This window comes from Maylandia zebra, linkage group LG7 (genome assembly GCF_041146795.1).
Source record: "Maylandia zebra isolate NMK-2024a linkage group LG7, Mzebra_GT3a, whole genome shotgun sequence".
Lineage (NCBI taxonomy): Eukaryota > Metazoa > Chordata > Actinopteri > Cichliformes > Cichlidae > Maylandia > Maylandia zebra.
This window is the reverse complement of record NC_135173.1, coordinates 54092662-54104898: the sequence shown is the minus strand read 5'-3', so window position 1 is coordinate 54104898 and position 12237 is coordinate 54092662. Positions and strand designations below refer to the sequence as shown.

Here is a 12237-nt window from a genome sequence, read left to right as displayed (position 1 = left end):
GGCAGGAACACATCCAACACGCTCCAGGAGCTTTACAAGACTGAGCGCGGCGATTTAACCCAACAAACGAATGAGTTCTCACACGTCAGGTAAACAAACAAGGATTCAAAAAGTGAATCACAAGGAAGGAATTCTAAAGATGGGAATTCTAAAGTGAATTCATGCATCTGGAAAATGTCAGGAGAAGTTTGGGGTTTGCAGTTTATCAAACTGTTGGTCATTACTGTGGAGGTGGGAGTGAGACATATAAGGGAGGTGATCAGGAAAGTCTCTTTTTTTTCTTAATATAATAATAGTGGTCTGACAATGAGTTACAGGCTACCATTTGTCCCACTGCACTGCACTGATCTACAATGGATGCATGCAAGCAGGGAAAAGAATCTACTTACTTATCATGTAACAAGCTGCAATTTCACAGATTTGATCTGGCAGTGACCTTAAACAGTTGTAAACTCGACTCTACCCTCTAATGGAATAGTAGTAAGTGCTGTTGCACTGGGCCTAGTGCGAGCTTCACTGTTCTCTATATTTGCATAGGCAGCAGGAGGCCGTGAGGTGAGAAGACTGGAGGCACTTGCCGTAAAAAAAAAAACTAAAAATGTCACAATGGACGTGGTGGTGGGGGAGAAAAAAATGCTTCAAAATCAGATTCGCCAAGCGGTTTGAGCAGGATGGAGAGTGTTTGTGCATGAGAGGGGGTTTTATCAGCGGCAAACACTCACAGGAATTCCGGTTTGGGATTGTCCATCCAATTCCTGCGTTCCACAGGAAGCTTTGCATAAAAAGCAAGTGAAATACGCCCAAAGACATTTCATTTGCCGCCAGTCGACTCAGAGGGAGCACCTCGAATGAAGAGCGAGGGTTTTTTAATTCGATGCACCAACGCTAGAAGCTCTTAAAAGAAACTGGCACCATGGAAATGTCTCGTTACCCGCCGGTCCAGCGGCGCGTGCTCATGGCCGCCGCTCAGCCTGCGCGCGCACACGCACCTGACGACCTCATACTGCAAGGGTAAGATTTGTGCCTATTTCAAAGGTCACATTCCTGCAGGTAGGACACTGCATTAACCCGTGTTTCAAAGTTAATGATATTTTTCACATACTACAAACAGTGGGCTCGTTACTTTTCAGCTCACTCACAGGTGCGCTTCAAAGAAGGGAAATTCGTAAGGCTAGCTAGATAAAACAACCTAATTCAAATTCAGCATTGGCTAGCTGTACTGAGAAGAGTTGCTTAGCAAAATTATCCATGTTGTTGATAAAAATCTATACAGGGTTAAAAGTGCCGCAAATCACAAGAGAGTAGTGTATTTTGCGGATCTGTAGGATCACATAATTATATGTGTTATTGCACCGTGTGTGCTTAACTATCGTATAGAGTAAAACTTCAAATTGGTGGGGTTTTTTCGTTTAAAATCACCAGAGTACATGCAAATACCGAATCACGGGCCTGTACAACTTACATACATTAAAAGAGTAATCTGGTAGATAGACCAGGTCCAACACTTTCTGACCTGGATGAAAAAATACGCTGTTTTTCATCAGTGTGGTGACTTTCTGAGCTCATTTCCATTGGTTGGGTAGGGGGGGTGGTAGCCATTTGTTTTCACATAACAGGGTTGTAATGTTTAAAGTCTCAATAATAGGTTACATGATTTATAAGTATTGTTGATATAGATTTCCTTGGACTATTTTATTTTTTCAGCTTTAGCAGTTAATTAAAGGATTGGATTATTTTGTCCCTGCAATGAGCTGTTTGCGGAATAGGAAACAGCGTGATTCTTGCTTTGTGCAAAACAAAGAAAAAATATTTATTCCAACAAATGTATCGTTTCACAAAAGCAGTGGACGTATGTGTGTGTGAGACAGAGCAGGAGGAGTGATCCCAGCACCCAAAATCTGCCTCCTTGTGATGGGTAAATTGCTTGAAGGGAGGGGCAGCGTGCCTCTCTCGGGTCTCTTTACCAACCAGTCGGCAGTCGATAGTTTATGAATGAAAAAGCTGAGTAGTCTACCTACTGATGTCACACACGAGTGAACCCCCCCACCCCCCACCCCCAGTGAAGGCAAGAGTGAGCTGCGGGACACCCAGCTGGAGGAGTGGGAGGAGGTCCTACCATCGCCCCCCATGCTCTCTGACAGTCTAGGACAAACCTGAGTACTGGCGGAGTTTTATCACTGGACTCTCCCCTCACTTGGCGGAATATAAGGAAACTAACTTTTATCAGACCTCCGGCTGTTTCTCTACTACCAGCAGTGTACAAGTGTGTGTGCTTTTTAATTTTTTAAATTGTTTTGCGGGAGTCATCTTAGAGGAGCTGATAGTTTATTGCACGGTTTGTCATTATTCTTATGTATCCATGCGGGCGCCCCGGAGTTTGGCTCGTGTTTAATGGTGTGTCCGGCATGCCCGCTTGTTCTTTGATGTAGGACTCTTTGGTTTTTCTTTGTATTTATTTCCGATTCTCTCGTGAAACCATGCGTTTAACGTGACTCTGTGTGCGTGAGAATAGCGCGGAGGAGAGAGGGTCTCTTAGACTTTATATACAGTGCCTGTAAAACAGCGCCCTCTCGCGGTGAATCTAAAAATGGTCCGATTGCTTTTTAATGTGTCAGTAGGCCAGGATTGATTATGCTTTGAAACATTTGCATGTGCATATACAAACACGGATTAAGTCTCTGGTGTTCCTGATGTACTTCCTGACACCCAAAAGACTTTAAAATAAAGCTGATAAAACTCCAATGTCCTAACCGACATTAACTTTTTGGACAAGTGTTTCCCCCTGTGGCGATCTTCCCCTGCCAGTGTAATGATGCTGAATCGTTAACACATATCATCTTGAAAGTGGCTACCTGCTGCACAGCGTCCTGCTCTCTGAAGTGATTTGTGAATGAATGCAGGGCTTTAGAAGTGCATGTCACGTCTTCAGGCACAAAGCCAGCCAGAGATCAGAGAGACATGCAAACTGTCATCCATGGCTTAGTGTCACCTCCAGGATAACTGAGGACTCTCCAGCAGGCTTCGGTCCTGAAAACTGGTGATACCGCCTGGATGGATTTAATGTGCTCTGAGAGATTTCCCAGGGGTTTAGTATTGGCTGTGTTAAAACATGCCTGTAGGCTTACATTAGGGCAGGAGCGGGTCCAAGCTGACTGTCATGCACTCCGACAGTCCTACTTGGGAATGGGTGGCTCAGTCTTTCTTTTAATCCTCTACAGTATGTTATAATCTAATATGGTGTGAGGGTGGATGAACATATCTGTGAAATGAGAGTGCTCTGGCTTTTTTGTCTTTTACCCTGTGACCTCAGAGGCAGGGCAGGTGCAGGTCATCGATGCCCCTCTATGTTCTTATTGGATGCATTCAAACATCTGCCTAGCAGCGAGATCTCCAATATCTTTCCAGAAGGCTTTTCTGTGTCGTTGGGAATGTCAACTGGACATTTAGGGTTAGCGCAGAAATCCAAATGTACAGTGGGAGCAAATGAACTCTTTAGATACATGTTAGGTCTTTATTGCTGTTTTCTCATTGCACCCTGTTGAATAACTTTTAGAAACATTCACTGAGAAAAAACCCAACAGCAACAACTTTATTTGTGATATAAAATACAAATCAGGGATGTTAAAAGTTGAAAGTAAAAACTGAAAAGAGCTATAAACGATCCATTTTTTAATTGAGATGTTTCCAGATGTAAAGTCTCCCATTTTTATTTGACACAATCGCGTGTCTCTTTTGCCCAGACCCATACTGCTCAGCTCAAGCTGCTCCCTGCCGTACAAATGTGACCACTTTCCAGTTTCAGCTAGTTTTTTTTTATTTGCTACTTAATGACTTCTGGGTTCAGTAATCTGCTGTTTCTCAGGCTTCCCCTTTACCTGTTCTCAGCGACCCCACTAATCATAAGTGACAGAGCTTCTCCAGACCCATTAACATTTTCTACACAGATTTAATGGGTGCTAATCCTTTTTTGAAAAGGAGTGCAGAGGCTCTGGTGTGGTCGCCTGTAGAAATCTGCTAATGCAGACATGACACAGCTGACACTGACACCAGAGTCCTTCCCTCTAGTGGTCCATGGCTTCAAAGGAAGTAGGATTTGCTCTGTGGCTGCAAAAGAATGAACTGTATTCCATTTAAGTTTCTTTATTTATCCCCTTGTTCGCATAATTTTTTGTTCCGTTTTATTGCTTTAACACATCCTCTCCCCATGCCCTCTCCTTATAGGTAGCTGGAGTGGTCCTCCTTGAAGGAAACACATAGATATTCAGCGTGAGGAGACTTTGGATTCAATCCACACCCTTCCCCCCGTCACCCCTTCTTCATCCTCCTCTCCTCTTCCCTCCGACTGGCACGGAGAAGAGTCCAAGAGACCCAGCGAGGGAACGTGGGAAAGAGGAAGACGATGTACCAAATACTGCTCCTTTCCTCCTCCCTCTTCATCCTTCATGTGATGGCCACTCCCCAGTTCTTCGCTCACCACGGGTAATAGCTCACTTAATACTCTTCATGTGTTTGTAATGGCCTGTCATTTAGTCAGTAGCTCTGTCCTGATTTCAGCTGCAGATCTCCCCTTTAGCTGTCATTCATACTGTGACATTCTCAGCCAATGTGAATGTATACAGGTTGGTCAAATGACCTCAGTCTCTGTTCCAACTCTTAGATGCACATCAGTATGGGCAGGCTCATTTTGTCCTTTTCAGTTGATTTGTACATAGGCCAAAATTAACTGAAAGGTGAATGAAAGGTCAAGTGGCAACTTGGAGGTCGAAGATCAGCTCTTAACTCGGATACATTCAGGAGTGATTACATAGGTCATTCAGGAGCAATTAGACTCCAATCTGGAGTTTTTCATGTGAATTGGGGACCACTTAGGGCTTAAATATCTCAAACTGTTTGAACTTGGGTCTGGAATGACTTAAAAGCTGTAAAAATGTCTCCATTTAAAAACCAGCTCAGCTTCCGGTGCAGCTGGAGCGCCTACAAATGTGCACTTCTGGTCAGTTTTTAACATCAAATCTCACGTCTGCCTTTCACAGGAGAAGGGTGTGCGGCAGAGACCTCCGTCACAGTGTTGTCACTACGACAGAGTCGTTCGTCCAGCCAGTGCACAAGCCCTACCTCACCCTGTGTCAGGGGCATCGCCTCTGCAGCACATACAAGTGAGACAAACTCTCTCAGCCCTCCATACACTGAATCAGCACAAAGACACAACAACTAAATCAGACATCTACAGCTTTTTGGGGGAGAAAAACCAGCCGAACTGCACGGTCAGTTTACATCGAGAGTCAGCCTTTATCTGAAGATGTTTAGTTTATTAAGGAGTAAACAGTGCTTGACATGTTTAGGAAGGGAAAGGGTTAGGAATACAATCATAAATAGATCTTGACTTCACACAAACACACATATACACATACATGTGCATTTTTCACAGAACTGGGTCATGGTGGCACATATTTGGGTAGAATCTAAATATCGAATACTTTGTGTAACGACGGGAAATGAACTGCTTGCCCACAGAGACTGGTCGTGTTTATTTTGGACTCTATCTCCCTCCATACTTCTCTCTCTCCCTTTTTCTAGCTCTGACCCCCCCCAACCCACCCCTACATTCTCCCCATTTTTTTCTCTTTAACTCCTCTTGCCACCAAAATGGAGCTTCACTTTAAAGTATTTGTAACTTGTGTGCTCATTATGTAGACAATTACAGCCCTAGAAAATAGTTCCTTGTTTTGTTTTAAGAAAGCACATCCCAAACGGGTTCCTTTAGCTTTCGGTTCATCACCCCCTGCAAGCTAAACATACCAAGCTCTCAGCAGGCTGCAGCAAAAGCTCTGATTTTCGATACGATCTCCAGCCCCTCTCTCATCTCTGACACACTCTTGGAAGTCAGTGGTCCGTGGTTCAGTATTCCACCAAATTACCATCCTCTCATCAGCATTCCTGCTGTGTGACAGATCCTGGAAAAGGCCTCACAGGCTGAACCCCACACGCACAGACACACACACTTACAGATGAGAGTGATGACAGCATGAATAATTAGAAATGCCTAAACGCTGTGGGTGTCTGTACTTCGTCTCCGCAGGACTACGTACTTGGTGGCATACCGACAGGTGAACAGAGCAGCTTCTCCTTTGCATTTCTACCCAGATTGCTGCCCGGGCTGGAGGAGATTTTACTCTCACAACTGCAACCAAGGTATTTCAGTGGGATGTGATGAGTTTCAGGGTTGTTTACCTCATTTTCTTTCCCTGTGTAGCATCAACTCTTAATAGAGAGTTTAGAAAAATGCCAATTTGTTTTCTTGCTGAGAGTTAGATAAAGAGCTCGATCCCACCTTTATATGTTTAAATGTAATATGAAGCTGTAGGCTACAGCTAGCTTAATGTAGCATAATAATTAGAATAATGAGGAAAGAGCTATATTAGCCCAGTTTAAAAAAAAAAACTGGATCAGCAGAAATTCCAGGAAGTCAAAGGCCCTGTCCAAGCTCCAGTCTTGGAGGCAGTTAATATAAAAAATACAAGTGACAAAACTGCAGTTCCTCAAATGTCCACTTTAGGCTTGCTTTTAAAACTCCACATAGATACCCAAATTTAAATGTTCACATTTAGAGCAGAAATAAGCGTATTTACATCCCGCTACACTATTTGTAACTGATTTCTTACTCTATTAGAAGTGTAAGGTTGGTAAGGCTTAAAGTTTGCATTATTTGGGGTGTGGCAACTTTTAGTGACAACTGTCATGGCTGCCTGCTAGGCTTCATCTCTGCATTTAAGCTCTGTGTTTATGCTCTGTGTTTATGCTGTTTTTGCCTTTTAGAGCATTTTATTGAATTTAAATAATAGCAAATCATATGGGAAGTCATTCTGTATGTTAAAAAGTTGCAGTTACCAACACAAATGCAGAGTTGAGCAGATAGCTTGCTAGCAAGCTCTCTGCAGATGGAATGCAGCTACATTTTTTTTGTACAATATTAACTCATTCACTGCCAGCCATTTTCAAATCAGGTAACTCCCCACTGCCAGGGTTTTTGAGAATTTTACTCATTTTTGAAGAGCCACAGAAAACTGTGTGTTATGATCATATAAACGCTGAACCTACCAAAATGAAGAACAGACTCTCTTCTTTCATCCAAAAAAAAAAGCTTGTTTCTACCATTTTCCATTCTTTAGTAATCAGCTGTAGAAGAGAGGTGGGTTCCACCAAAAATGCCTGTTTTGACCAAAAAAAAGGGAGAAAACGAGCTTTTTGTGAAAAATACATTTCAAGCAGAAAAGTGCCTTTGACACTAATATTTCTTGCTTTGTGACACCTCTAACATATAAAATAGTTTTTCACTTCTATAAAACAGAAATAACACTGAGAAAGGTTATGTTTTATCAAAACAATTTATTTACAAATATATGAAAAAATAAAATTCACTGACAAGCTGCCCGAGGTTGTATTCTGGCCCCTCCCATTGAAAAACGTAATTGACGTCTATAGACGTCAATGGCAGTGAATGAGTTAACTGTTTTTTTTCTGAAGTTCTGAGGTGGTGTATTTTTTATTGTTTGTATTAATTTGCTTTGATTTATTATTTTGATGTCGATCTTTTTGTCTCTGTCTCAGCAAGAACATCTGTTTCATCTCAGTGAGAAAGTGAAACTGCATATTTCCTAGAACTTAGACAGGTCACTTGTACAGATTAAAACAAACTACATTAAATTTGACAACAATTAAAATGTTAGAAAGCCAGGCTAGCATAAACCAACCCTTGCTAACTGTGATACCATGGATCCATATACAAGAGTGATCTCTTAACCAAATGATCGCTTCATAAATGTCTTTCACAGCTGTGTGCGGACAACCCTGTTTGAATGGCGGTACCTGTTTAAGACCCAACCAGTGTGCTTGTCCATTAGGCTGGACGGGACACCAGTGCCAAACAGGTACATGTGCTCATACCATTTACCTGCAAAGCCACTCTCGGGTGTCTGCGTGTATATTCACAGTGGTCTTTCTTGCCTGTCAGATGTGGATGAGTGCAGTGAGCGGCAGCGGTGCGCCCAGCAGTGCGTGAACACAGCTGGCAGCTATCGATGTGCATGCAGAGAGGGCTTCGCCCTTGCTGGAGACGGCCGTTCCTGTCAAAGCCTTCCTCCTCCATCTCCTCCTCCTGCCACTCCTACCTCCTCATCACAGAGCAGCCAGGCAACAGTGGGTGTGAGTCATCACACTGATGCAGGTAAATGACCAGGATAGGAGTGTGTCTAATTTTGTGTTACGCAGCAGCAAAGTGTCTGGACAGAAGAGAGGAACATGGCCAGCTTCGCGGTCCATTATTACTTTTGGTACGCGCTATGCCACTCTCAACTCGTACCGTGAGTAATAATGCACTGCGACTGGTGCCGACTCCAGACAGATGTCTTGCGGTCTGGCCCCGTGCGGCGAGACTGGGACCGATTGGGCTTTGATAATGACTCCTATGAGTCCTGTGAGCAAAGCAAACATCTGCCTCTAATAGAGCTCCCGTGCTAATACAGACATATTTTTATCCCACACACTCCATTAGCTCTCTTAAAAAAAGTTTAAATGTTATCTCCTACCAAGAAAAAGTCATTTTTCCCTGTGTGTGCTTACTGTATCTTAGCAACAACAGAAAAATACAAACCCCCCCTCCCTCTCCATGTCTAGAAATGTGGTCGTTGACCCGAGGATGTTCCTTTTAACTCCAATTCTGTGTCAACATTATCTGCTCTCTCAGAAATTTATGTAACATGAAAGTTTAAAGAAGACGTACCTCATCCTGAGCTTTCAAACTTGGGGGATTTTTTTTGTGAGTCACCACATTGTTAAAATCCAAAAGGAGAGAGTGTCTCCTGTACTTGCAGAAAAAGAAATATTTCTCTGTAAAGTGTGTGAGATTGCCAAATTTCTCAGGCTCTGCTCCAGACTCCCTTCTGTTTATCGAGTTTCACACTGAGCGAGTTTTCTCTGTTCAAAGGAAAGTGCTCGTCTCCGTGACTCGGCGTGATAGATCAGTGGAAGCATTGCTGAGTCTGCGAAAAGGACAGAAAAACACTCAGAGGAAAGGGAAATAAAAAGCCAATATGACAAATTTTTGTACTTTAAGAAAGCAATGTGTTCTGTGTCAGAGGCAAAAATAATTATTGCAATGTTTTTGTAAGATGTCTTTCCTGAGACAGTTTTCTGTTATTTGTGTTCATATGCACATATCAGAGTGATATTATGCCAGGGGTGTTGGACTACATTTCTATGCTGCAGTCTTTACCCCCCCCTCTCGCCTGCATTCTTTTCACCCTGTTCTTGGCCAACACTTGTGTTCTCATTCCAGCCACATCAACCCCGTCTGCTGGGGGCCATCGCCAGCTCCCCCTCCCCTTTCTTCTCCTGAACCTCCACCTCTTCATCACCCTGTTTCTCAACTTATTCTTGTCTCAGTAATGGGCCACATCTGGCACAGATCGAAGGCCTGCAGCAGACACATTCCCCTTCGAGTGGAGACAACCAGGCTTTTCCTCACAGTCAAATCACAGGAGGAATGAATGTTTGCCTGTATGTTTCTCATGATCTGTCTTTGAGCTTATCTACTGGCTTTTTGGGCCATTCCCCCCTCTGTGCCCTGCATTCCCCCTCTCTCTCAGCAGCCCTGCCGTCTTCTTCCTGGTTTATACTTTGGAGACATTGCAGTGGTCATGAATCATTCGAGGAGGGACTGAAGGGGGCTTCCTAGATGCTCCAAGGAATCCAATGCAATATATACTCTGCATCATTCTCACGCATCATCACATCCATGCCCTTACCCCTCTCTCTGTTCTGCTCCTCATCAGTTTGTTTCTACAGATTCAGACTGAAGTCACCACACTCTGATGTGTATGTCTGCATTTTTGTGGTTTTCTATAGATGGAAAGTTTGGCTTGGTGGAGAATGTGACAGAGGAGGTACAGAGCCTGAGGAACCGAGTTGAGCTCCTGGAAAAGGTACACAGGAAAACTCAAGAACACATGTTCAACCATATAAAAGCCACCTACTCTGATACCTCCCAGTCTGGCTCACCAGGAAAACCTCTGAGCCTTGTGTGTGATCTGACGTCTTAGCTGCTCTTTAATCCCCCAACCAAAGATTTTTAGATATGCCAGGCCTGCACAGTGGCTTTTTAAAACTTGCACGAGTTTACTAAAATCCTTCTCATGTTAAACAATTATAAAGAGCAAATGGATGAATATATAAAATAACGATGTGTAATGGTCCTCATGTGGAACATTTTTCTCTTTTTCCTAACTTCCTCTCATCTCTCTGTTAAGAAGCTGCAGTTGGTGCTGACGCCCTTCAGCAGCTTCTTCCCACTGTCATTGGATGAGGGCATGTCGGAGAAAACCACCTTGCTATCCCACTCTTTCCAGCAGCTAGATCGCATCGACTCCCTCAGCGAGCAGATCGGCTTTCTGGAGGAGCGCCTTGGCACATGTGAGTGACTACACAGACTGACCCTTTTTATTGTTCATAAGTTAAAAGCCAGTATTTTGTTGAACTCCATGGGAACTTGGTTTCCTGGGAAAGTAGGATCTGTAACAAAAAAAGTCAAATTAAAGACAAGAGGCCACACAAAATCTCAAATGTAATAAAATTCACAATCCAATCCATCAATAAAATACAATCTTGTGCCTCTAATGTAATAAGCTTTGATTATGATGTAATACAGTAAACTGTACAAGCTAAAAATGACACATTTGCTCTTAAAGTTTAACCTAATTAGGCACAGCTGAAGCTCATGGACAGCTATGTTAGACAAACTACGTTGCAGAAATGTTATAATTAATCACAAGTTGTGTATTGGTTATACGGAACTGCAGTCTATCCAACTATCATAAAAAAATACAAACAGTGGCTCTAAAGGAGTAACCAGGGGTTAAATTCAGTTTTAGTATATATCACTGAATCACAACAACAGTCACTAAAAGGTAAAAACGTATCAATGATACAGAGAAAACCTCCCATGAGCAAGCACATGGAAAAAGTGGGAAGGAAAACCTCGCTTTTAACAGGAAGAAACCTCCAACAGAACCAGGAGCAGCAAGGAGCAGCTGTCTGCCACAGCTGGTTTGGGCTGTTGGGAGGGAGACGGGATGTAAAAGACAATAAGGGATTTTTGGAGAATGGTGTTCTGTTGAAGAGCTGCTGAAACAGCGTTAGCCGTGCGGCAGACATGCCGCTTTTTATTTAAACACTCCAGTCTCTGCTGTGCTCACTAAAAAACACTTTCTTGCTACTGTGCAGCCACACGAGCCCACATCCCATTCGGCTTAACAACCTGCACCGTCATGCTGGTATTTTAAAGTAGATGAAGAATAAATGGCATACAAGATGAAGACAACCAAGTCTTCTATCAAATTTAACTTGTTTTTAACCAGAATATATTCATCAACATTAGTGTAAATGTTTAATTATATAAACAAACTTAACCAAATTTAGATTGATTTCATTTTAATAATAGCTACTTCGGGAATCCAAACACTTAAAAGCATTTGAAACCAACCTCTTTTCTATTCTTTGAAAAGGTCTCCCGAGCCAGGAATACAGTTCTATTTTTTTTAAAAGTATCGTTCTTTTAATGGAAATCATGTCGGATAGCGCCCAGTGTTTTCAATCATATTTCAAAATCCACAGTTATAAACATACTTGTGGTAAGTCTTTTCATCTTCTTCCCTGCAGGTTCATGTCAGGAGAATTAGCCTCTGAACAGGGCCACCATTGTTCCAGTAAAGTTACCGTCCACGCAAACCTGCCAGACTGGACGTGCCAAGACTGCTGGCATTTGCAGCAAAGAGATTGCAGATGTCAGAAAGTGCCTCGGTCCTCGTTATGCCGTGATGTAATCGCCTCGGAAATCATTTGAGATTTTTACTATTCCTGACAGATTCATTTACTTTTCTCATTGAATCACTGTCACGTTGTTGATTTTCTAACAGTGCCTGTGGTAGGGGGCAGTTTCACTATTACACCACCCCAGGAACGTCTCAATTAAACTCCCCTGTTAGAGTCAGAGGTCAAACTTGCTACTTAGTTTGTTTTTCACCAGTGCAGCTTTGTCCCAAAGTGACCTGGGGCATCTGTATTTATGTATTTAAATTATGATTACTTGTAGGTCTGTCTCAGTGCTCCAATAGACATTTATAACTAGTTTTGTAACATTTTGTAATAAAACTTCCTAATCAAAAACACGACTTACTGATTAAT

General features: G+C 42.7%; 1 protein-coding gene across 3 annotated transcripts; it reads left to right on the top strand.

Moving 5' to 3' along the window:
• The first annotated feature begins 815 nt into the window (after window positions 1–815).
• egfl7 (EGF-like-domain, multiple 7) lies at window positions 816–12224 on the top strand. Of its 3 annotated transcripts, none has more exons than XM_004549860.4 (9): window positions 816–1011; window positions 4222–4479; window positions 5034–5156; window positions 6080–6192; window positions 7833–7928; window positions 8012–8224; window positions 9904–9980; window positions 10305–10467; window positions 11713–12224. In XM_004549860.4, exons 2-9 carry the CDS (start codon window positions 4400–4402, stop codon window positions 11730–11732), a joined length of 885 nt encoding a protein of 294 aa, XP_004549917.3. In that variant the 5' UTR covers window positions 816–1011; window positions 4222–4399; the 3' UTR covers window positions 11733–12224. The 3 variants fall into 3 exon arrangements, with proteins under 3 accessions (XP_004549917.3, XP_004549919.1, XP_004549918.3); XM_004549861.6 differs by lacking the exon at window positions 816–1011 and adding an exon at window positions 2124–2263; XM_004549862.4 differs by lacking the exon at window positions 5034–5156.
• The last annotated feature ends 13 nt before the right edge of the window (window positions 12225–12237 follow it).

Coding starts and splice junctions, on each gene's coding strand:
- egfl7 (XM_004549860.4), top strand. CDS start 4,400: ATGTACCAAATACTGCTCCTTTCCTCCTCCCTCTTCATCCTTCATGTG. Junction 9,981..10,304: donor GAGTTGAGCTCCTGGAAAAG/GTACACAGGAAA, acceptor CTCTCTGTTAAG/AAGCTGCAGTTGGTGCTGAC. Junction 10,468..11,712: donor GGAGGAGCGCCTTGGCACAT/GTGAGTGACTAC, acceptor TCTTCCCTGCAG/GTTCATGTCAGGAGAATTAG.